The 25,408-nt window shown below is 37.0% G+C and overlaps 1 protein-coding gene across 3 annotated transcripts in view; it reads left to right on the top strand.

Annotated features, from left to right (window-relative positions):
• The first annotated feature begins 5,494 nt into the window (after window positions 1-5,494).
• Mindy3 (MINDY lysine 48 deubiquitinase 3) overlaps window positions 5,495-25,408 on the top strand; it is a 65,177-nt gene continuing 45,263 nt past the window's right edge. Inside the window, exons 1-5 of one of the 3 annotated variants that reach the window (XM_069990427.1) lie at window positions 5,495-5,794; window positions 14,735-14,814; window positions 19,244-19,304; window positions 21,808-21,981; window positions 24,998-25,049. In XM_069990427.1, the coding sequence (XP_069846528.1) occupies window positions 5,701-5,794; window positions 14,735-14,814; window positions 19,244-19,304; window positions 21,808-21,981; window positions 24,998-25,049 (461 nt within the window). In that variant the 5' untranslated portion in view covers window positions 5,495-5,700. The remainder of the gene's footprint in view (window positions 5,795-14,734; window positions 14,815-19,243; window positions 19,305-21,807; window positions 21,982-24,997; window positions 25,050-25,408) is intronic. The other 2 variants (XM_069990428.1, XM_069990429.1) reach the window with 2 other exon arrangements.

The raw sequence follows: 25,408 nt of genomic DNA, 5'->3' as shown, positions 1-25,408 counted from the left end.
ACAACTCAAACATGCAGACATCTAATATATAATGTAACAATATTTAAGGCAATGCTTGACACAAGAATATGTTGATAAATCTATCTTAATAGTGGTGATTTAGCAATATCTTTTTTCAAATGATATTGCTGCTGGTGTAGGAAGGCAATAGTGAATTATACTCTTAATATTTTGGTAATATGTACACCTAGAGAGAAATATTCTCAGGCACACATGAAAATTTTACAAAGACTATGAACTGAGCCTAAAAGCAAGCCTTCACAAATACACATATATCAAGATAATATTATCTGTGTTCTCTGAATAAAACATAATTAAACTGTAAGCTTACAGTAAACACCTCCCTGTGATGTTTAAAGGGTTAAAAACCTACTTCAAAGTAAGCAGTTAAGGAAGAAAAGTAGGAATTATTAGATATATAACCTGAATGGTGATTATGAAATATTACATATCAAAACTGGTATGACTCTTAAGAAAGTACTTGAACATTTGAAAAACAATGCACTAACTAGTCAATTCAAGAAAAAAGAGAATGACCAATAAACAGAAGATGACCATTTTGTAATTCCCAATGGAATAATAGACTCAGGCAATAATTTAAATAAAAGTCTAAACCACTAGACACGGAGAAATTGCCATATGGTATCAGCAAACCTGGCCTGAGGAAAATCATGGCCTGAGGAAACTAACTTTAAAAGGTACTGAGACCTAATGGAAATAGAACTGAAGAAAGGTATTAACTTATTGTAGAGAATTATTATTGCTTTTTCAGATTTAATAAGGAATGTGATTATATAGAAATGTTTTAAGTTTTTAGAAATGCATACTTAAATAAGATTAAGCTGTTATGAAATCTACAATTTTCATTTTGTATTTTACCAAAAATAGATGAAACACATAATTATTAAATCTAGGTGACATGTTTATTTAACTATTCTCTTCATTTTTTCATAGTTAGAAAATTTCGATAACATCATAGTGGTTTTGGATCTTAAATGTCCCCAAAGATTCAGGTTTTGAAGAAGTGGGCCTCCATGTCTAGATTGTGAGGTAAATGTTTGAATTGTGAGTGCTCTGGTCTTATGAATGGATTAATCCTTCAATGGATAGTGAGCTATTGGAAGGTAGTTGAAACTAGGAGGTAGGACTTCCATGAAGGAAGCAGGCCATTGGGAGACTGCCCTTAAATGGTATGCTTGGTCCTCACCCTTCCTCCCTCTCTCTCTCCTTCTGTTTCCTGGCCATCATGATCAAAACAACCTCGTGGTTATTTACCATGTACTCTGCCTATGTGTTCCTGCCATGATATGACACAGGACTATAAACAATGGAGCCAGGTAATCATGGACCAAAACCTCTGAAAAGAAGAGCCCAAATATTCCCCCCCCCCTTAAGTTATTTATCTCAGGTATTTTGTCAGAATGACAGAAAATTCACCAATACATATTAAAAACTAAAATAGAAATTGAAGCATCTTCGGAATTTTATGCACACAAATGTAAGGCAAACCTGTCTGTCTGTCTTTCTTTCAAGGCTTCACTCTCATCCAAGGCCTTTTCTCTGTCTCTGTCTCTCTGTCTCTGTCTGTCTGTCTGTCTGTCTGTCTGTCTGTCTGTCTGTCTCTCTCTCTCTCTCTCTCTCTCTCTCTCTCTCTCTCTCTCTCTCTCTCTCTCTCTCTCTCTCTCTCTCTCTCTCTCTCTCTCTCTCTCTCTCTTTGTGCTAGTCCTGGAGCTTGAATTCTGGGCCTAGGCACTTTCCCTGAACTTCTTTTGCTCAAAGCTAGAGCTCTACCACTTGAGTCACAGGCCACTTCTGGCTTTTCTGAGTAGTTTATTGGAGATAAGAGTCTTCCTGGAGTTTCCTGCCTAGGCTGGCTTCGAACCACAATCCTCAGATCTTAGTCTCCTGAGTAGCTAGATTACAGGCATGACCCACCAGCACCTGGCTACCAATGCTGTTTTTCAAAGCTATAAATGTTTGGCATAAAAAGGTCCAGGAGCCAAGGTCATTTATCCCTCAGTCTTCCTGGCATTCAACCAGGATGCCTGTGATCATGACCCTGACTGAACAAACCTAGGAGGTTATGATCAGACACATTTTCATTGTTTTTAAGCCAGCATTCCAACACCAATATCAAGCCAACCAATTTGGACTGCTCTGTGTTAGCTTTTTGTTGCCCCAACAAATAGCTGATAAATCAACTTATAAAGAGAAAGTATGTAATTTGGTTTATAATTTGAGAGATTCCAGTCCATTATCAACTGGCCCTCTTGCTTTCGTGCCTGGGGTAAGGTATCACATCATTGCAAGAACATGAAGCAACACTGCCCCACTCGTGGCTAAAAAACAAATATGAGAGTGAACATAGGCTGGGATCCCCACTCATACAAGGCCCCTCCTCTTAAAGGTGACACACCCACTTCTGTCATAATAATGGGGCAGGATGCTTATCAGCTGACCTTAACATAAGAGCATCCTAGAGTAGGTCAATGGGCTCAGTGTAGTCACATGAATTATTAAAAGTTGAAAACAGAAAGAGAAGGAAAGGCCAGAGCAATATGTTAGAAGGTTTCAATTCACTTTTCTAGATGTCTTAGTCAGTTTAGGGCTCTGTAACAAACTACCACAAACTGGGTGGCTTAGAAACCAACAGAAACTTATTTTGCACAGTTGCCAAGAGTGCAAAGTCCACAATCAAGGTACTGGCAGATTTTGTAGGCTGGTAGTGGCTCCTTTGAAACTGAAGAATGGGACTTTCTTACATGGTCACACGGTAGAAGGAAAGACTGAGCCATCTTTTCTAAGGGCACTAAACCCCATCTGAGGACTCCACCTCTTGATCTCATCACCTTCCAAAGACCTCATCTCCTAATGCCATTTTCTTGCCAGTTAGGATATCAATTTACAAATTTGGGGGAGACACCAACATTCAGTCCATGAAACTAGGTCAAAGAACAAGGAGAAATAGGGTGCTCATAGTTCACACCTGTAATCCTATCTACTCAGGAGGTTAAGATCTAAAGATCAAGGTTGAAAGCCAGCTGAGGCAGGAAAGACCAGGAGACTCTTATGTCTAACTAATCACCAAAAAGCCAGGAACGAGCTATGGATCAACTGGTAGAGTGTGAGCCTTGAGTGAAAATGCTCAGGCATAGTGATGCCCTGAGTTCAAGCCCAAGGGCCAACACATGCATGCATACACACATACACACACACAAATAAGTAAGTAAATAAATTTTCCCAAGTCTGTAATCATAGCTACTCAGGAGGCTAAGATATGGGGATTGTGCCTAAAAGCTGGGGCTCAAGTGGTAGAATGCTAGCCTTGAACACAAGAGCTCAGGAACAGTACCCAGGCCCACAGGTCAAGTCCCAGGATTGGCAATAATGATAATAATAATAGTAATCATAACAAGGAATGTTACAATAATGAGTGTAATACATCAAGGAATGCAAGTTACCCTTTACAGTTGGAAAAGAATAGTAAGTGGATCCTTCCCAAAGCCTACAGTCCTGCTGATATATTATTGACTTTAGCCTGGTTAGATCCCTCTCACACATCAGACCTATAATACTGTAGAATTAATTTCTGTTGTTTATGCTACAACATTTGTGATAATTTATTATGAAAATAAGCTGCCTCCCCATTTTCTTCCCATGTATACTTTTCTATGTTTTCTTTATTGCTGTTGTATCACACAGTGATCATACCCTCACCACACCCCCAACCCCTCTGACTTCCTTTCAGAGGAATGGGAGCTTGTTCTAACCTCCAGTTTTTATGTGGTGGCTTCAGAATGTTAGATTTCAGAAGCCAGATTCCTATTCACAAAGTCCTGTGTCCATACCTGCAATGGAACAGGCTCAACTCATTCTCATTCATGTGTAAAGAGATGCCAGTTGCATTTAATCCTAGTTTTGTGTAAATACTCTATCTCTGTGTGTGTGTGTGTGTGTGTGTATGTATGTATATATACATACATATGTATATAGTTACCAAGTAATTCATCAAGTTGAACCCATTCTAATTCTAAAATGTGTGGAAATTACTGCTTCTTGAAATCACCAGTACTAGTGCTTTAATTCAAGCCATAGGCATTTCTTCATGACTATTACAGCTAACTCCTGTGCCAGCCATTTCCAGATTCTCATACCTTAGATTATCATATCCACTTTTCTTCCTGGCAGTTATCATTATAAAAAAGAAATATGATCTTATCATGTGACGCAAAAATGTTTCATAAGTTCCTTTCTTGCTCAAAGGAACACTTAATAAAAACCAGGTGAGAGTGAGCATAGATATTAAGGGCATAGGCTCTGGAATTAAAACTACCTTTTTTAAACCTTGCTTCATGCTAGATCCTGAATCAGAAATTTCTGGGTTTGCATCTTGTTTCATTTACTACTATTGTATTAAATGCCTAAAACTTAAAATGTCAGAAAATTTTAGTACTCCATCAAATTCCTACAAAATGCCCCAAGTTAAATGAATACCTCTATTTTCATGAGTCCTTTCCATGCATTAACCTTTCCTTATATTCCTTTATTTCCTTCTATTCCTATGTGAAAAGTATGTCCTATCTTAGCAAGAAAACAATAAAGGTAGATCGGACAATTTGCTAGTACGTGCAAAAGCTAAGAGTCAGAATCTGTATGAACCAGGGAATGGCCTCCTAACAACTAGGCAATATTGAATCCTAAGGTAAAGTAGTTTTCAAGAAACACTACGGAAACAAAAAAACCACAAGCTTAAAAAGACAGATTTTGCTCTTTCGTTTTAAAATACAAAGCAAAGTAAGTTCCTTTCTTTTCAAACTTTACCAAGTTTTTTCACAAATTAAATTTAACTAAATGTGAAGTCCATGAATAAAACCTAGTCTCTCTTAATAGGTGTTAGCAGCCACAGACCCTACGCTACCATCTCAAGAACTGGGAATGAAAATGCTGTTTCACTTACAGATGTCTTTGTTCTGTGTTGCTATCTGCAAATAGGTGTGTAATGTGTGTTATACCTAGTAGAAGGATGGCTAATGGAAGACGCCATATTTCTCATGTTTCCAAGCACTAGTTGCTTTGACTTCATGTGAGTTGATACCAAGGCTCAGAGGAGGATGGCTTCCAATCTATGCACAGCTCTCCATACAGACAAGGACATTACCTCTGAGCTGCTCCAACCACTGCTTTATAGTTCTGCATAATTAATACTACAAAGACTCAGGAATGGGCATATATTTGAGGCACTGCAGCTCGGGCCTCAGAGCTTTTAGCTCCTTCTGGAAAGGAGGTGCAGCAGAGGGAGACAAACCTGTCTGCCCTCCGGGACGTCCCCGATCCAAAAGCAGCACTAAAGGGCTCAGACTGCCCTAAAGGCCGCAGGACCCTCTCCTAGCCCTTTTCTCACCCCTCACTTCCGCTTCCGGGGAGGGGATTCCGGGGCCCTCTGTGTGTGTATGTGGGGGGAGTGGGTGGAGCTGAATAACCGGAAGTACGTTCACTTCCGGCAGGGAAGAGCTCTCACGGCCCTGGGCGGGCATGACAGGCGTGGTCGCTGCCCGGGGCGCCCTCCGCACTTGGTCTCGGTCTTAACGTTCCGTCGCCTTCGCCGCCACCGCGCAGCTTGGGCCTCCGAAGTTCGGCCCCCCTTCCTTATGTGTCGGGGCCGGAGTCCTAAAGCAAAGATCCGCCCGCCGGTACCCCACCATGTCCGAACTGACCAAAGAGCTGCTGGAGCTGGTGTGGGGCACCAAGGGCAGCCCGGGCCTCGCCGACACCATCTTCTGCCGCTGGACGCAAGGTACGGGGCCCGCCGTCCCCCGGCCCAGCACCCCCCACCCCGGTCCCCGGGATCCCCGCCCGGTGACGCCCGTGCTCCGTCCGGGGCCCTGCGCAGCGTCCAGCCAGCCCGAGGCTCTCGGAACGCCCCGCTCGCCCCGGCGTTGGGGGGTGGGGGGGACGCCGGGGGTGGGGGGGAAGCCGGAGGGGGGGGCGCGGCTGCAGCTGGCCTCCGTGGAGACGTTGACCCCCACCTCCGCCTCTCGCCCAGCGGCTGCCCCGCCTTCCAGCTGGGGAGCCGGGAAGAGGGTGGCGGGCCCCGGCCCGGCCCGGCCTGGCGGCGCGCGCGCGCGCGCGCGCGGGGACGCCCCCACCTCCAGCCCACCCTGCGCAGGGGTCAGTTTCTCCACGGCTTCTGTGACCCTCCAGATCTTGACACACACACACACCCTCGCCCTCCTCCCCACACACACCCCAAGCGGGGCTTTTCTGTGAGCCGTGTTGGCTGTTATCTGGGAGAGAGAAGGGAGTGGTTTTATTTTATTTTATTTTTTTTTAAATTCCTTTTGGAAAGAGCAGACTGGCTGATGCCAAAAAGCAGTTTTGTTGTTTGTGGCTTAATCATGTGGCTGGGCGTGGTACTCAGTCAAAACAAAACAAAAAACCACGGTTTGCTCGCTACAGGTCATTCGGTGGCCCAAAGTATCTTCAGTTGAAAGATTGTATCTGGTGCTAACTGTTACAGTTAAAAAAGGGAATATGGATCACAGCACTTCCTGTGCTACCTACACAGTATTTTTTTTGTATATATAAGAAGTTAATTGCTAATACAAATAATACTTACTCGAAGATAACCATTTATTCCATTCCTGCAGTGTATCAGGGATCTGCACTGGGGGCTTGGCTATAAGCAATTATCCTTGATTCTTGCGAGTACCCTGCACTGACCAACTGCGCCACTGGAGCTCCTGTTAGCCTGGCTGAGCCTGGGCACTGCCCCTGAGCTTCTTCTGCTCAAGGCTCACATTCTACCAGTTGAGCCAAAGCACCACTTCCGGCTTTTTCTGTGTATGTGGTATTGAGGACTCAAACCCAGGGCTACATGCATGCGAGGCAAGCCCTCTACCACTAAGCCACATTCCCAGCCCTATCCTTAATTCTTAAGTTGTGATATTAAAACTCAATGTATTACTTAAGGTGACTAGGAAAGCTTAGTCAAAGTGGCTATACACATACATATACCACTATTATATATTACAGAACACCTGGAGCCAAAAGATTTGGGTGAATTTTTTTTTAACATAGTAAAAGTCTGTATTTCAAAATGGGTGTATTGTTACAGGTTATTTAGGATGTAAGCCTTTCTTCCCTTTTACACATACCTTTTAAAGCTGGTAAAATAAGAACAGTGACTTATTTGGTCACTCTTTGTTTTCCAGATGAAAACCAGACGTCAAGGTTAAAAAAATGACTGGGCCAAACTTGCACAAATTGTTAGGAGTGACTTCTGAGTCTCCCAACTCTTAATATAGCTCTGTGTTCATTATTTCTTAGTTTATATGAGCTTTAAAATCTTACATGTCTTTAGTTTGGCTGTTTTTACTCATTCAGTTATGTCAATTAACTATTTTCTAATATCTTAAATGCCTGCATTTGTAGATTTTAAAACTGCCCACTTTGATTTATTTAATAATGAACAGTTGTAAACTACACAGAACTGGAGATGAGTAAGAAAAATGTTTCTTCCCTTGTAATCAGTCAACCCTTATTAAGTGTGTAACAATGTAAAAAAAGTAATATTGTTTTTATATTTGACATAAGCACAGCAAATAGGTACTGTGACACTAACTTACAAAGGATTTAAATTGTAAAGGTTAGCCATAGAGTCCTGTGGCTTTGCCGGGACAATTAGAAGAAAATGTTTAACTATTATTCTAAATAGAACTTTAGAATGCTCTGCTTGTTGTCACCACTTTTTAGTCAGGTGCAAATTCCTTAACAAGATTATGTGTTAGTTCAGTGAGGACCATATCAACCTAAAAGTTTGTTCTCTCCACAAGGTGCAGTTTTATTGTGTAAATTCTTCAAGATCTTACGTTGGTCAAAATTTTAAAGCAACCAGATGGATTAGATAGATAGATAGATAGATAGATAGATAGATAGATAGATAGATAGATAGATAGATAGATAGATACCTTGAATGATCTGTTACAGGTTGGGGTTTATTTACGGTTGTATTCTTTAATTCTTAGAGGTCTTTGCTAAATTGTTATTCTGGCAGTCATTTTGTAATGTGACATCAACTCTGCCTTCATTTTGTAGTCCATAATTGTACTTTGAATTTACAACTGCAGTCTTGGCCAGTTGAAAGCAAGATACAGGTGTAAAGTGTTTTATATATATATATATATATATATATATAGAGAGAGAGAGAGAGAGAGAGAGAGAGAGAGAGAGAGAGAGAGAGAGAGAGAGAGAGAGAAAGCTATATTGGCCAGCTTAAATAATTTGATACGACTGTTACAACAATAAGCTATAGGTATGGCATATAGTTGTTTTAATTGGTTTGCTATTTTTAGATAATTCTCCCTTTTATTTAAAAAAATGTGGAGTAGGTTCTTTGCTCGTTATTTTTGGCCAGTTTTTATTTGAAGACAACCTGCACTTAAAGGCTGGATGGAGGCTTTAAAAAAAAAAAAAACTTGGATTTTTTTTTCTTTACTGCCTGTTTTCCTTCACATTTGCCTACAGTACTTTTTAAAGGAAAACATTTTTTTCTATGTTTCTTTGGTTTATCAGCACCACTTTTTTTCTCTTCCTACAGACTACCTCAGTTCCAGATCCTTGTAGTTGAAGCTTGTTAGGATGGGAGGGGAGACAAACAACAAACATAGCAAGCAGCATTCATTATTCATGTACAGTAGTTAGAAGGTAAAGGATAAGGAGTGGGATGGGGGTCACCTGGATAGGCCTAGGGTTAAGATGAGGTTTAAACAAACACTGGGAGTCACTAAGCTAGTCAAACAGATATCTGACTGCAGCCCATTCTGCTGCTCAAAGAGCAGGAAGGAAGCTAGTGAGGCTTGAAAGGAGGAAGAGAAGGGGGTCGTATAATGAATTTGATGTAGGAAATAATATGGCCCAAGTTGTACTAGGGCATTGTCAGGACTTTTATTCTAAGTGAAAAGGAAGGTTTGAAGCAAGGTAGACACAGGATCTCACAAATTGCTGAAAGATAGATTTGGGGGCTGGTACAGTGTTTGCCTTGCATGCATGAAGCCCTGGGTTCAATTCCTCCTCACCATATAAGTAGAAAAAGCCGGAAGCAGCACTGTGGCTCAAGCAGTAGAGTGCTTGCCTTGAACTGAAGAACTGAGGGACAGTGCCCAGGCCCAGAGTTCAGGTCCCATGACCCACCAAACAAAAAGATAGATTTGGCTGCCAAGTTTGAGGATAGACTGCAGTGGATAAAGTGACACTAAGATGAGCTAAGATATGTTATGGTTGCAGCTGCAGAATTCCAGGGGAACAGTGGTTGTTTATACCAGGAGAGTAGTAGTAGTAGAGATGATAGTGGTTAAATCGACCACATCCCAACAAAACCAAAACAGAAGTCTTCTAGATCTAACAGAAGTAATATATATCCTATAAATGGAAGCATCTAACCTACCCAGGAATTGAGTCTCTTCAGTATTGATTGTGTAGCTGAGGGTTAGCAGACTTTCTGTAAAGAGGCCTTTGTCACTCAGTGCTCTCTATTCTGGTGTTTTTTGTTTTTTGTTTTTCTTTTGGTTTAATTTCCCCCTTTTGTCTTATTGTTCTAATTATGTATATTTAAGTAAATATAAAGGATGGTTTTTATAGGACTTTGCTTATGAAAGCATCTGAGGGCCATAGGTTGCCTATCCCTGGTGTGGACTGTGGAAACTCAGAAACAATTTTTCCCCTTCAAGCTATTTTGTCTTACTTAAAGATTACTCAGAAAGGGAGAAACTCATTTTTGCTGTTTGTAGAAGGTCAGTGTGGTGGTTTTCTTTGGGTGGAGATTATGGAAAGACTATTAAGGATGAGAGTAATCTTGTTTAAATGAAGTAAAAAATGATATGTAATAATTAGGGGAACTGTAGTGTCCATTAAAAAGCAAGTATTTGCCAGGCACTGGTGGCTCACACATGTAATCCTAGCTACTCAGGAGGCTGAGATCTTAGGATCACGGTTCAAAGCCAGCCCATGCAAGAAAGTCTATGAGACTCTTATCTCAAATAAACCACCAGAAAACTGAAAGTGTCGCTGTAGCTCAAGTGGTAGAGTGCTAGTCTTGAGCTGAGGGACAGTGCCCAGGCCCAGAGTTCAAGCCCCACGACTGACAAAAAAAAAAAAAAAAGCATTAAAATGCATTCATTTGGGTCAAAGTTTGAAAGTTTTGGCACTTACTATAGTGTGGTTTAATATATCAAGTAAAATGCTATCAGTATCATTCTTCTTTCCAAGTGATAATAATACTGTGGGTCATATAATTTCAGTTTTATTATTCTCAGAAGCTTTTTATTTCTTTTAAGTATAGTTTCTTTTTATTTTCTAACATACCTAAATTATAACTGGCCTAATGAGTTTTTTTAAATTCATAATTTTTTTTTATTTTTTTATTTTTGGGTCCGGTCGTGGGGCTTGAACTCTGGGGCCTGGGCGCTGTCCCTCAGCTCTTCAGCTCAAGGCTAGCACTCTACCACTTGAGCCACAGCGCCACTTCCGGCTTTTTTCTTTTTGCTTATGTGGTGCTGAGGAATCGAACCCAGGGCCTCAGGCATGCAAGGCAAGCGCTCTACCACTGAGCCACCTTCCCAGCCCTTTAAATTCATAATTTATAAGCACATTTGACAAAATTAATTCCTTAGTGGTTTTCTTTAATTCAAAGACTTAAATATGCCTGTCATGCACACACACACATATGCTATGTGTTCAAAAAATCTTAATTCTTACAGTGACCCTAAAAGATGGCAAAGGACAGGTATAGCTACCCTATTTTTTTTTAACTTGAGGAAAGTAGGGCCCAATTCAATTTTTGACTCCACCAAGATCAGTTGACTTAAAGTCAAGCCAGGTCTTTCTTTAGCTGTGAGTTTACATGGAATATTAGAGAGGCCATAGTTGTCAGACTGTTTCAGTATTGAATATAAGTAGTAATATATGAAAGTAAGGTATTGGAAAATTGCAAAGGAGTTCATGGCATTAGTAGAATTGCAGTCTGAGACTGGCACAGGCAAAACCACAAGACTTTATCTGTAAAGCATCTGAAGCACAAAAGGCTGGAATGTGGCCTAAGTTGTAGATCTCTAGTCTAGCAAGCACAAAACCTCAGTACTACAAAAAAGAAATATGTATCCAAACAACTTTGAGTGTACTTTTGATAGTATGCCACTGCTCTGCCAGTAAAGCTGGTTATAGTAGTAATAATATATGACTGCATCAGAGAACTTTTCCCTTTATTGGTCTGTCTTATACCTTAAATGGATCTCCTCCCCATTCTTTAATTTATAAGAACATGCTCTGGTCATTTCCAAATTGTTGGCCCACTGGCTTATCATAATCTTGTCATTGAATAATTTTATTATTTAATATCAAAAGTCACATTTCTTACTCTAAACACTGATCTTATCAGAAGTATTTTTAAACATTGAGATGCTGTCAAACTCAAAGTTGTGTATTGTTTTCTAATCTCCACCAGTCTGTTACTGACTCGGCTTCTGCTCACTTTAACACTCAAACTTCATTATCTTCGGTGTGCACATGCTCATTCATTTTTAACTGATACACTAGCTCCAAGTTGCTCTCTTCACTTCTAAGTCCTGCTGAAGCTCTAGGCCCCTACCTCCCTTCCACTTGTAGATGTTGCTAAATGGTGGTCTTACATTTTTGAAACTGAACTTGGCATCTTTGAAACAAAAGATTCTCCTTGTCTTCCCTCCTGAAATTTCAATAAGCATTAATCTAGCAATGAGGGTGCAACATAGTGCTGGTAAACAGAAGCCAATAAAATAGACAAGATGCCTGCCTGCCTGTGAGGTAAATAATACCGTATGGATGTACAGGAAGATGATAGGCATGACTATTTTGATAGATTTGTCAAGAACTATTTAAGGATTTAACATAGATGTGTCAGGAAATATCTCCATAATGATTTAACATTTAACTTGAACCCCAACAAATGATCGTGATTTAGTCACGTAAACAGAATAGGAGGATAGTCAATCCAGAGCAAGCATAGACATTCCAGGAAAAGACTGGGATGTTCTAAGGACGTAGAGTTATTGGAGCTAATGAAAGAATGGATAGACTAGGGTTCATTTGGATCAGAAGATCCTGTAGTGTCTTCAGACTAAGAAAAGGAGTTTGGATCTTATTCTATTTGAATTAGACCATTACAATATTGAGCAGGTTGTGATAAAATCTGATTTCTGTTTCTAAAGAATTCTTCTGGGGAATTCTGTGAATAGCTAGTCATTAAAGAAGGTGGGTGTTAAGCACAGTGACTCACAAATTGTGGTTCAAGACTAGCTGAGGGAAAAAAAAAGTTTGCAAGAGCCTATCTCAACCAAGTAAAAGCTATGTGTAGTTCCATGTACCTGTTATCCCAGCTACATGGAAAGCAAAAAATAGGATAATAATCCAGGCAGATTGGACAAAATTTCAAGACCTTATTCAGAAAATAAAGGAAAAAGGATTGAGTGTATGGTGCAAACAGTAGAGTACCTGGTAGCTAACACAAGACCCTAAGTTCCAGCCTTAATACCCCACTACCTCCCCTCCTCCCAAAAAACAAACAGGAGGAAAAGAATTAGAAGACACAGTTGAAACTTGCAACAGCACGCTAAGTGAGAGATAAAGGCCTTCAAACAATAGATGGACCAGAGATGGAATACAGACAAACATGCTTATAAGCTTTCGGTGCCTTGTACCAAGAGGACCTAATCTTAGGGTGAAACCTGAAAGATGTCAGAATTTTTTATTTTTTGAAGATAGGGTTAGCCAGGTGTTGAAGCAGAAGGAACATTATGCATAAAGGTTAAGAAACAAACAAGGCATGGTGGCACACAACTACACTGTGAGGCCTAGGTAGGAATATTTGAACACCTTGAAGAAGTTCAGCATGACTGAAAGCTAAAGAAGGAAAATGGCAAAGAGTGAAATAGAAGAGAGAGGCAGAGGCCAGATCATACAGAACCACTAGAAAGAATTTAGGTGCTTTGTGTTTGGGTTCTAATCTGGGAATTAACTGGTTATAATCAATAATGGAAATTCAGAGCAAACAAAATTACCCAAAGAAAATACATCAAAAGAAAAATATTATATATCCTAATGCCGGGACCTGGGTAGAGATCACCAGGATTTGAATAGAGCTGGTGAGGAGACTGAGAAATTGAGAAGGGAAAGGTAGAACAAGAAGAACCCAAGTGGAAGGGACAATGTCATCTCTTTTTCCCATTTGCCATCTCTTCCATCCTACCCTTCAGCTGCATTGAATTTCCCTGAATCCATGCTCATAGACATATTATCTCTTTAGAATTGTCTTTACCTAAATTTCTTCAAGACTAGCCTCAAGGTCCTTTCTTATGATGTAGGAAAAGTCACTGCCTTCTGAAATGACAGCACCCTCTTCATTCTTCTTTTTAGATTCATTTGTTTTTGTTATCTGTTTGTCTTTGGTGGGACTGTCACTTTGCTCAGACCAAAGATTTCAACATTCATGAATGTTATCCCAAATTATTGGAATAACATCTGATGTTCATTAAATATTTGTTGTCTGAGTTTACTGGATGTTAGCCTTTGATAAAGTTCGATAGATTTGTAGCATACTAAGATAAAAAGTGACACTTTTAAGCATAAGGTCTAATGAGGTGAAATGATTGCTCCAAAGTTTCTAGATTAAAACTGGATTCTCCTGACATCTGCCTCAAGACCCTCTCAGAAACTTATAGCTGCTATCAGTTAATGCTGGTTGGAAGTATTTGAAGTAAATTAGAGCCATCGTGAGCACTCTTAACCATCTCTGATGCCCTTTACTTTTTAATGTACAGAGTGTGATTCAAAGATTGAGGCGATTTAAAAAATTGTTTAGGGGGGTCGGGGAGAAGCTGGGAAGGGATAGGAAGGGGAAACAAAGGAGGAGGCTACAAATGCTTGTTAGGAAATATACTCATTATCTTGCCCATTTAATTGTATGTAACCCCTCTGTACAGTATTTTCACAATAAAAAATAAATAAAAATTTAAAAAAAAAGAAAAAGAAAAAAATTGTTTGGAAAGTGTCTTATAAGTTCTTTAGTCTTCCCTAGAGCAAACTAAATTATTAGAAAGTCAGATTTAGGAACTGGTAATGTATTTCAGTGGTGTAGCGTATATGCTTAATATTGCCTGAGGCCTTCATATCAATCACCAGTATTATGAAATAAATTATAGACTTAAGCTGGGTGCTGGTAGCTACTCAAGAGGCTGAGATCTGAGGATTGCGGTTAAAGCCAGTCCGGGCAGGAAAGTCTGTGAAACTCTTATCTCCAATAAACCACCAGAAAACCGGAAGTGGCGTTGTAGCTCAAGTGATAGAGCACTAGCCTTGAGCTGAAGAGCTGAGGGACAGCACTCAGGCCGAGTTCAAACCCCATGACCAACCAAATATATATATATATATAATTAGACTTAGTGTCCTTTCATTCAAGTCTACTTTATTTTCTACCATGATCTCTTAGGTACAGAATTGTGTGCATGCATATTCGGGAGGAGGGGCATTGGCTCCATAGCTTTTCCAGAGGATTCGTTGATCTCAGAAGAAACACTGTGTCTGATGATTTATAGGTATTTGCTGTTGTGAGAAATATCAGCAAATTAAATGAAAAAACAAGTGAAAAATTGTCTTAGTTGTTATTTTAATTATATTTTTAATCTTTGGTACTTGCTTTCATTTTTAGGGTTTGTGTTTAGTGAATCAGAGGCAACTGCATTAGAACAGTTTGAAGGTGGCCCCTGTGCTGTTATTGCACCCGTTCAGGTAACATCAACTACTTTATCAGCTCCTTAGAGAGACTTAGTCAAATGATTCATCCTTGGCTTTTGTTTTTCTAATTTTTGTACTGTGTATACAAGACCTGATGAGCTTTTAACTTTTGCTTATGAGTCAATAGCATTTTAACTATATTTTTAGGTGAAAAAATGGTAAATGTTCCCTGACTTTTGTAAGATTAGGAGTTACTCATCTTGGCCTCTAATGTATCCTATTGACTATATACCATATAGATACAAAGTAATTTCGCCATTTTGATTTGTTCTTTGCACAAAAATAATGTTTCTTAAAAGATGAGTTTGTATTTTCATGGCCTGAAACTTTTTCAGAGTTAAAATCATTTGACAATGTATACTATTTGGGGCAATGGTTTTGTCCGTTCTAGATGAAATGAGTAGCAACTGATTTCAAACAGAATTTCATAACTATTTTTTTCTTTTTGCATAGAAGCTGGGGCTTATCTGAATTCTTTAATTTGATTTTTTAAATGTCTTAAAATCACCTTTTAGCTGGGCGCTGGTTGCTCATGCATGTACTCCTAGCTACTCAGGAGGCTAAGCTCTGAGGATCGAGGTTCAAAGCCAGCCTGGTCAGGAAAAGCTGTGAAACTCTTATCTCCATTTAACCACCAGAAAACTGGAAGTGGTGCTGTGGCTCAAGTAGTAGAGCACTAGCCTTGAGCAGAAGACCTGAGGGACTCAGGTCTGGGCTCAGGCCCAGAGTTCAAGCCCTAATAACTGACAAAAAAACAAAAAACCTTTTAATTTGATTTTTAATCTAGATATATTTGAATTTCAGACTGATCTATAAAATTACATTAATTATACTATTTTTAAAAATCAAGAATTTTCAGTTTATTGTTAGTCTAAATGTCTTCAGTCTGAACAGCAGTATAATGTTAGTATTATAAAATAAACTAATTCATATGTTTTAGTCACGTAATTTATGTCTTAATCATGTTTTGAAAATAGATATTTAGAGTTGGGAAGGTGGCTCAGTGGTAGAGCGCTTGCCTTGCATGCTCCAGGCCCTGGGTTCGATTCCTCAGCACCACATAAGCAAAAAGAAAAAAAACCCGGAATTGGCGCTGTGGCTCAAGTGGTAGAGTGCTCTAGCCTTGAGCTGAAGAGCTGAAGGACAGCACCCAGGCCCAGAGTTCAGGCCCCATGACCGGACCCAAAAAAAAAAAAGAAAAGAAAAGAGATATTTAATGTGATTATCAACTAGGCATAAAGAATGTCTTAAAATGCTAGCTACAAGGCACATTTTTCCTACAAATACTATTCTCCATAGACTTAAATATTATTAAACAAAAACAAAATCTCCTCTAATGCTTAATGCCAAAATATGTTCAAGATCATTACTTTCTTTAAAGAATAAATATGTTGACTTTTTGCAGTAGTAAAATTATTTAAAATTAAGAAAAATTGAATGTCTGGATTATGCATTAGAATTACTGATTTACTGGAAGTTAATTGTAGCTGTTGCACTGAGAAACTGGGAAAAAAGTGATCATCAAGAGGAAATCTTGTCCAAATTGAAGATTCTCTATGTATAAGTTAGAGCTTATTTTTATTTTTTTCATTTAAAAATATTTTTATTGTTATTCAAAGGTGATAGAGAAAGGTTACAGTTTCATAAGTCAGGTAAATGAGTAAATTTCTTTTTGGACAATGTCACCCCTTCATTTTTAACTTCATTTTTTAAAAATTTTTGTTTGTTTTGGTGCTACTGCTCTACCACTTGAGCCACACCTTGACTTTGGCTTTTTGGTGATTAGTTGGACATAAGAGTCCCAGGAAGTCTTCTGTCTGAGTAGGCTTTGAACTGTAATCCTGAGATTTCATCCACATCAGTAGCAAGGATTACAAGCATGAGCCACCTGTGCCCAGCTTACTAGGACATTTTTAACAAAAAAGCACTCAGAAGACAGGTTTACTCAAAATATCATGATACGTTCAGTAAACTTAAAAATTTTTGTCTGGTAAGTGCCACACATTCTTCCTATCCTGTAATGCCTGAATTTAATTTGCAAAAAGAAGCAGTGGCAAAAAAGATTCCCTAGATTTGCAATAAAACATAGATAAGGGAAAGATACGTTTATAATTGGAAAGTAAAACTTAGCTTAGTTGAAACTATTTCTTTGCTCTTACTTTAAAATGCATAAATTAGATTTTATAAACAAAACCCTCTTTGTCAATAATAATACCTTAGGGATTTCCATGAAAGCCTATGAATAGTTAAATCTGAACTTATGAAATCATAAGAGTTTAAAATTCAGTGTACTTAAAAATGGTGTGAAGGAAGAGGTGTGTAGGGGAGGGATGGGTGATAATGTTGAAAGGAGTGACATTGATCAAGATATATTGTTCTCATAAACTGCCTTGTTAACTGACAACTCCTTTGTACAACTACTTCTAAAGATAATAAAAGTGAATTAATTTTAAAAATCCTAAGCCTATCATCATGGACCATTGAAATATTCATTTATTTATTTATTTATTTTGGGTCCGGTCGTGGAGCCTGAACTCTGGGCCTGGGAGCTGTCCCTCAGCTCTTCAGCTCAAGGCTAGCACTCTACCACTTGAGCCACACTGCCACTTCCGGCTTTTTTGGCTTATGTGGTGCTGAGGAATCGAACTCAGGGCCTCTGGCATGCAAGGCAAGCCACTGAGCCACCTTCCCAGCCTAATAATTTATTTTTAAGAGGCACACAAATCTTATAATTTGAATTTTCATTGTGTAAGAATATAAAGTAGGTAGAGAGACATCATAAAGTAAACCCTCACATTATTAAAACTAAAACCATACAAATAAAGGTTAATCAGTATTGTGTGTTCATTATAAGTATCGAAGACATTACAGTATAATGTCACCATCACCTAAGATGGCAGTTTGTCACTGAAAAATGTTTATGCAGATGTAACAGGTGGAATGATGCTAGAAAACAAACGAATCAAAGCACTCCCTCTAGAATCCCAAAGAGTAAGCAAAGTACTATCCTATTTCCTTAAAAAAAATTTAAATATAAAAGTATAGTTAACAGAGAATGTACACGTGGGCTGATACTAGCTATACTATCTTGTACACATTTGTACTTTAATTCTGGGAAATGGTTTTACATTACATGTTGAATCATAACAATGCAAAAATTGTACTTCTGTAAATCTTTCCAGAAGAAATCCTTCATGTGAAAAGCATTGTATTCAAAAAAGCTCATATTTATAGTAATAAAAAAATTACAACTCGGTATCCAGTAGCATAATTTAAATGTGCAATTCTTATATAAATTTTGATAGGTTCATAGACAAATACTGATATAGCAGTTATGATTATGAATTCCTATGGGAAAACATGAGAAACAATATAGCCATTATGATTCTCACATAAAAATTAAAAGACTAGAAGGTTATACTATAAATCAGAATGCCAATATTGATTGTATTCATGTTGGAATATTAGGTGTCCTTGTCCTACCACAAAAATTTTTTAGGTACTTAGTTACACTGCTCCATTTTATGTTGGTAGCAGTGAGTTTGTTGAAATCTTCGATTGCTTATGAGTTTCCAAATATATGCAAAGTATCATACATAAATTTTCTCATATACTGAACACTGTACCCTTTGTAGTTTGCACCATTATTAATAAAGTAATGAACCAAGTTCTCAACCTACTTCTACTTGTCTTAACGTAGCCCCCTTTTCTGCTCAAATTCTGTTGTCAAATACACCTAGAGAGTCATCAAACTTCTTTATCTTGGATATGCCTTCTGCAGATTCAGATTTTAATAGTGGAGCCCGAGGTCTTCTGTTTTAAACAAAGCAATTCAGATGAATTACCCTTTGAGAAGGGAGAAACTATATTGCACTCAACTCCTTTCTGTCAAGTAACTGATATCACATAATTTATTTACAGAAGGGAAATATTAGCGTCATTTTGTTTTTCTTTTAGACCATATGTTTTTTAAACCAGGAAAGTATAAACTCCTTAACTATTGAAAATTTTCTTTCACAGATCAGAGCTAATAGGGAAGAACCATTTCAGCATTTAAGTGTAACTAGCCCTAGAAATCTGAGAAATTTAGACTTACTCCTGTTTCATATGATATTCACTTTGTAAATAGAGTAGTAGCATTTGTAATGTCTACTTATGTGACTATAGTTTGAGTCATTTTTTTTTCTACTTGTTAGAAAATTTGTATTGGGGATGGATAACTATTGACATAGAATAAAATTCATAAACTTAAAATCCAAGTTAATTACTGCATAGTTAACTGTTGACTATGAAGAGAAATAATTTGAAATTTTATGGAATTATTCAAAAGATCAGAAAGGCATTTCAAGTTAGTATTTCCCATTTTGCAATTACATGAATTATGTTTATAATGCATTCTCATTATTGCTTTAATTGTGTAAAGGCATTTCTTTTGAAGAAGCTTCTGTTTTCTTCTGAGAAGTCATCATGGCGGGATTGCTCAGGTATGCCAGCTCTTTTAAACCTTGTTCATCATCTGTGTTTAAAGATGTCTCCGCGTCATTCATTGTCAATAATTCAATTAAAATTAACTGTCTAAAAGTAAACTGAATGCCAAACATAGTGGTGCAGTACTGTACACTCAGGAGCAGAGGCAGGAGGATTGAAAGTTTGAGACCAGTCTGGGCTATTGAGTAAGTCACTGTCTTATAAAACAAGGGTTGTATTATAGCTCAGTGGTACGGCTCTTGCCCCACAATCACAAGACTGGGTTTGCTCCCCAGCACTAAAAAAAAAAAATTGTGGGATTTTTTTCCCCCTGAGATTTATTTTTAAATGTGAAATTTCATAGTGACTCAAAAAAAATTTTTAATGGAAATGCAGCATATTTAATTTGATGTTATATACAGCAGAAATTTTAGGACAGAGTAGGAAAAAAATTTACTTTTTCACAGAACGAGGTAAATGAACACCCAGTAGAAAACAATTGTTTCTATCATTCTGTATTTCTGTTAATTTTTTTAATTTTAATGAATAAATTATGTTCTACTAAAATTATGGATTGTTCCTGGGTATTACTTATTAGTATCTTAGCACTCTCAATAATGCAATCAATCTTTATTTTAAAGATTCTATGAAAATAAATGTGATGATTTCTTAATACATGAGGGATTTAATTCTTCATATTTGGGGGGGGGTGTGGTCCAGTCATGGGGCCTGAACTCTGGGCCTGGGCGCTGTCCCTCAGCTCTTCAGCTCAAGGCTAGCGCTCTACCACTTGAGCCACAGCGCCACTTCCAGCTTTTTTTCTTTATGCTTATGTGGTGCTGAGGAATCGAACCCAGGACCTCATTCATTCAAAGCAAGCACTCTACCACTGAGCCACCTTCCCAACACCAAATTCTTCATATTTTTCTAGTGGAACTATTTAATACCAGTATTTGGGTTAATTACATAACTCTAGCAAGTAGATATCAGATGAGGACATTTTGGAAGTTATGCTATTTCACTTACAATAAAAATTTAGAGCACAAAATCTTTGCATTGATACAAATAAGTTGGTGCTACTTTTTTTTTCTTTTTCTTTTTCTTTTCTTTGTGACTCAAAATTTTTAAATACTTATTTCCATATTGATTTTCCTGATCACTAAAAGATGTAAGTCAAAGTAATGAAACTAAGGGGAAAAAAGACTTTGGGTGCTCTGCTAAAGCATACATACAGTTCCCAAAATTTCTGGATGGTGTCACATGTAGAGAATAGTAATATAGATATATACATACATATGGGTATATATATATATATATATATATATATATATATATATATATGTATATATATGTCTTAGTGCTGGCAAAGATATCAAAATACCTTTGCATTCAACATCTTATAATATCTTGCTTAATGCAAGTACTGCAAATAATTCTGAATCAGTTTTCAAATGAAACTATATTATGATTTATTTGGGAATATATGGTGCTACCTGATAATGACAAATGTTTGTATTACTCTCACCTGGCACAAAGATCTTTTCTTTCATTTACTTAATTCCATATGAACCTCACAATAATTTCCAAAAAGGTTAGATACATTCAATGTAGTTTTTTATTTAAGGCTGTAGCAGCTTTCCAAACCATGACAACAGAACCTAATGATTTTGAATTTAAAGAATTAAAGTATTATGGCTTTATTCTTGTTATAGTATATAATTTGTTAAATACAAAATTTATGGATGGAACTATTCAAAAGATAGTTGACTTTGACTATGTTAAAGTAAATAAATGCACAGATCCTGCCTTTGAAGAATTTGTAATCCATTGGAAGAGATAGAGACCATGTTGTATGATCAAGCTTTTTAGAGAATGTAAATAGATATAGAGAGAATGTGAAAATATATTCACATCCTATAGAAAGTATTTGAAGGTTTCTGAAAATGACATTGCCTCAGGGGAGTTAACACTGCTAGAAAAGGGGGGAGGTGAATCTCATATATTTTCTGCCATTTGCAACAAAATCTTGATGCTCAGATTACCGCAATATATTAACAGCAGCTTCTACGTTCTGCAGCACATCCTGAGGATTCTGCTGATGTTATGAATGTGGTCTCGTGTGCTGACAGTATTCTCATTCCATTGGGGCAGGATGGTCTGACAGAATTTAGTAGGGGGGAAGGGGTCTCAGTGGATCTTGATCTGGTACTTAGTTCTGCAGTCAGCAGAACTTAACAGCTCTGTGTGCAGCCTAACAGAGATCATCTCCATGAGGCTATTCCAAACATCATGTATTTTCCCATAGTGGTGATACTTTAGTTAATCACATTGTTTTAGTATCACACAGCACATTGTTTTTCCAAAGTATTGTCTGCAGTCTGTAGATTATATAGAGTCTCCATTTTTAAAATGCTTGATTTTTGTTATAAAATGAATATGTTCTTAATACTGTTTGTGACGGGATTTTTAGTTTTTCTTTTCAAAGAAAACCATTATAATTTGTACTTTGGTTGTTTTTAGAGGAAGAGCAGAAGGAGCTCCTTTGTCATACCTTATGTGATATTTTAGAAAGTGCTTCTTGTGACAACTCTGGATCATACTGCTTCGTTTCATGGTTAAGAGGAAGGACAGCTGAGGAAACTGCTAGTATTTCTGGGACTCCTGCAGAGTCTAGTTGCCAAGTGGAACATTCTTGTAAGATACATTTTTTTTCCTGAAGTAAAGTATTTTCTTGTGCTTTTGTTTTAGTAAAGTATTGAAAAATTAGAAGAGAAAATATTTTTAACTTTCATACATAATGTATCACTAAGCCTAAACTTAACTAATAAATCTTAATATTTTCTGTTTTCCTTTTATTGATTTTAAGTACTGAATTTTTTTTTTCAAAAAAAAAAGAGAGAGAAAAGAAATACATCTTGTTGATAACCATCTCCCCACAGATTTGGCACTGTTGTTTAGAAAGTTTAAAGAACATCTGTATACTATGTAGGTGTCTTATTTTTTTCCCAGTTATCGTAAATAAATGGGGCTTATGACTTCATTAAATTTCTGAAATACCTTTAGTTGCTTTCTAGAGTAAAGATAGAGACATTTTTCTTATTGACATTCCGGTTTTTTTTAACCCTCAATTTTGGACATTGTTATGTATATGGATTATTTTAAGGTAATCTTAACTTGTGTTTTCTATGTCTTGATTAAAGTTTTTTCTTTAAAAAGCTAAAATGATAGCTATTCTCATTCATAGAAGAAACAGCTGCAGCTTCTAGTTTTTGAAAATTCTTATGTGATTGGCCACAGTGAACAAGTGAAAGGGAGACTTCAGTGCTACAGAGACTAGTTAAGAATTGCTTTTCATCTTCTGATGAGTAATCTTGCTCACAGGTGATTTTTAGATATCCCAAGTGCTTAAAGTAAATAACTGACTTACTTTGCCATGAGTACATTCCACTAATACCATCTGTATAGAAATTTTTCTTCTTTATTAGATACCTGACATTTAGAAAACCAATTTCAATTGCTTTTGATATGTACCCTGCTTTCCATATAGGATTTATCTTACCAGGTACCCTTGCCTCTTAGGGTAGAAATGTCCTGTGTTGTCCTTGTCATCTTTCTAATATTCTGCAGTTAAAATGTCTTGAGTTGGGCAGGTTCTAGGAGCACATTAGCAAGAAACAGTTTTAAAGATTTAAACAGTTGGGTTATGTTTTATCTTCAAGCCTTTGAAGAATTGCCTTTCAAAAAGAATTTAACATTGTTACTGCTGATAATGACACTTGAAGTTAAGTGGAAAGCATTTACAAAAATGATAGTAAAACAGTTTATTTAAGATTGGTTTTAAAACCTTAAGGATGCATTTTGGACATAGAAATTTTGAGAGAAGAATCACTGAACTCTTTAAAAGGTACAGTAAAGCATATGTGTGTAGTCAGCATTAAATATGTGAAAAACTATAGTATGATCTTTTTATATAATATTTTTATCAGGATGTTAATACTGTATGGAGTACTTATTGTGGAAGATGCTATTCAGATACTGATAGTTACACTGTTTCAGATTAAATAGCCTCATTATGCCTGATCTGCTACTTCAGTAACTAATTTAGATGGATATATGATTTAGATGGATTAATTTAGATGGATATATGAATTCTCCTCCAAAAAATATATCCCATTCTATTTTGTGCCTCATCTTAAAAGTTGGCACAAACTAAAACTACATTTAAAATGTTTCTAATTTTGCATATCTTTAAACATTTTGGTAACTAAAAATTTGAGAGTTTATCAGATATTGGCAAATGAACTGAACATCCACTAAAATCTTTGTTTCATAGAACAATCTATTTTACCTGTTCTTTCCTTTATTCCTAGCTACATTCTTTTTCTTGTGTTTTATTTTCCACCATTCCTGCCTGCTAATAAGCTTTTTTCTTTTGCTTGCCTCTGTTATCTAAATTACTCTCTTTATCTCTATTTTGATAGTATTACTAATAAAATTATTGGGATAATCAAGAATTACAAAAGGGTATAATTTGGAAAAGATTAGGTAGACTTTTTACTTTTATCTTAAAATCTTAAGTGTGTTTTCCTCTCATTATATTACATTGTGTTCAAACATTAATTTCATTGGCTTATGTGGTGTGTATATTTTTGGCTGGTCGGTAATGCATACTTGTTTGCAGTAATGAATACTCGGGTTCAATTTCAGTTTGTTTCCCATATAATCTGAAGATTATTTAGTCTATTTGGACTTTGCCAAGATACTACAAAGTAATTTGAAGCAATGGAAAATTAAAACTAGGCTTTGAACAGCTAATCTAATGTTACCATTTTAAATTTTAAGAGAATTGGATTTTGCATCTATAATGAATCAGTTTCCTTAATTCAGGAATAGGAATTTTTTATTTGAAAGCAGTAAGGCTGGCTTTATAAAAATGTAATAAATTGTTCAAAGAAATTGTCACAAAGCAGACATTTGATGCAACTATTTGTAAAGACTGAATTTGAGTGTCAGTGCTGGTGCTTATTGCTGCTAGGAGGGGTCCTGTCCGTGCCTCACATCCCTGTCCTGGGAGAAGGAGATCTGAGAGATGGTGTGATGATTCAGTGATACCAAACTGTCACAGCACTTACAGAAGGTTCTGGCTCTCAGTAAAGTGCTTACCAACATTCTTTTGATAAAAATGCTTTCACTTTCTTATACTTCATTGACATCTAAATAAGTTACTGAAAACTCAATTGTTATACCAAAAAAAAAAGGAAACAAACTTAAAGCTGTTGGTGAACCTGTGTAATTAATTTCAGTGCTTTGTTTGGTAATAAAGCATTAAACCTAAAAATTTATATTAAGTAAGAGGCAGATTGGCTATGATGATTTTACTTAGATTAGTTGAGAAAGGTGCAGGACACGTGAAAGTGACGTGTGAAGCACGGTCCTAAGTTTTCCTCATTTACAGACTTCCCTAGCATAGCTGAATCAAAAGGAAATATTTTTATGTAATAACTTCCACATTCTCAGTATGACATCCATGTTAGTTATGACCACAGTAAGATGCTGAAATGTAAGTTGATGTTATTGTATAGTTTAAAATACACTGAGAATTGTAAAGAAATAGGGAAGTTTTGATTGCTTGACAGTATTTACAGCCTGCTGTGTATCTTGTGTCATTTATTTGCCGTGTGTAGTGCTGAAAAGTGTCTTTTATGTATAGCTGCCTTGGCTGTCGAAGAGCTTGGCTTTGAGCGATTTCATGCATTAATTCAGTAAGTAACATCAGAACATTTAAAATACTTAACTTGTGGACACATTGCCATTTTAAGTTTGTTCATTCTATGGAAAGGTTCCTAGATTTTATTTTATATAATACTGTACTACTTAAATGTGCAATTTAAATACCTTGCTTGAGGATTAATTTGCTTTCAAATTACAAGATGAGTTATATATGCAAATTAAATTGTGAAATGCCCTAAATTAACTATAAAAGTATAGTTTTTAAAAAACATTAAATCCTTCCATCATTAACAGTGAAAGAAAATTATTTTAGCTTTATGTCTTTCTGTCCTGAATGAACATAAGCTTTTTTAGTGAGGTAAATACTAGAATTACTTATTTGCCAAAGTAT

This window comes from Dipodomys merriami, unplaced genomic scaffold (assembly GCF_024711535.1).
Source record: "Dipodomys merriami isolate MVZ:Mamm:240054 unplaced genomic scaffold, mDipMer1.0.p SCAF_4, whole genome shotgun sequence".
Lineage (NCBI taxonomy): Eukaryota > Metazoa > Chordata > Mammalia > Rodentia > Heteromyidae > Dipodomys > Dipodomys merriami.
This window is presented reverse-complemented; position numbering and strand designations above follow the sequence as displayed.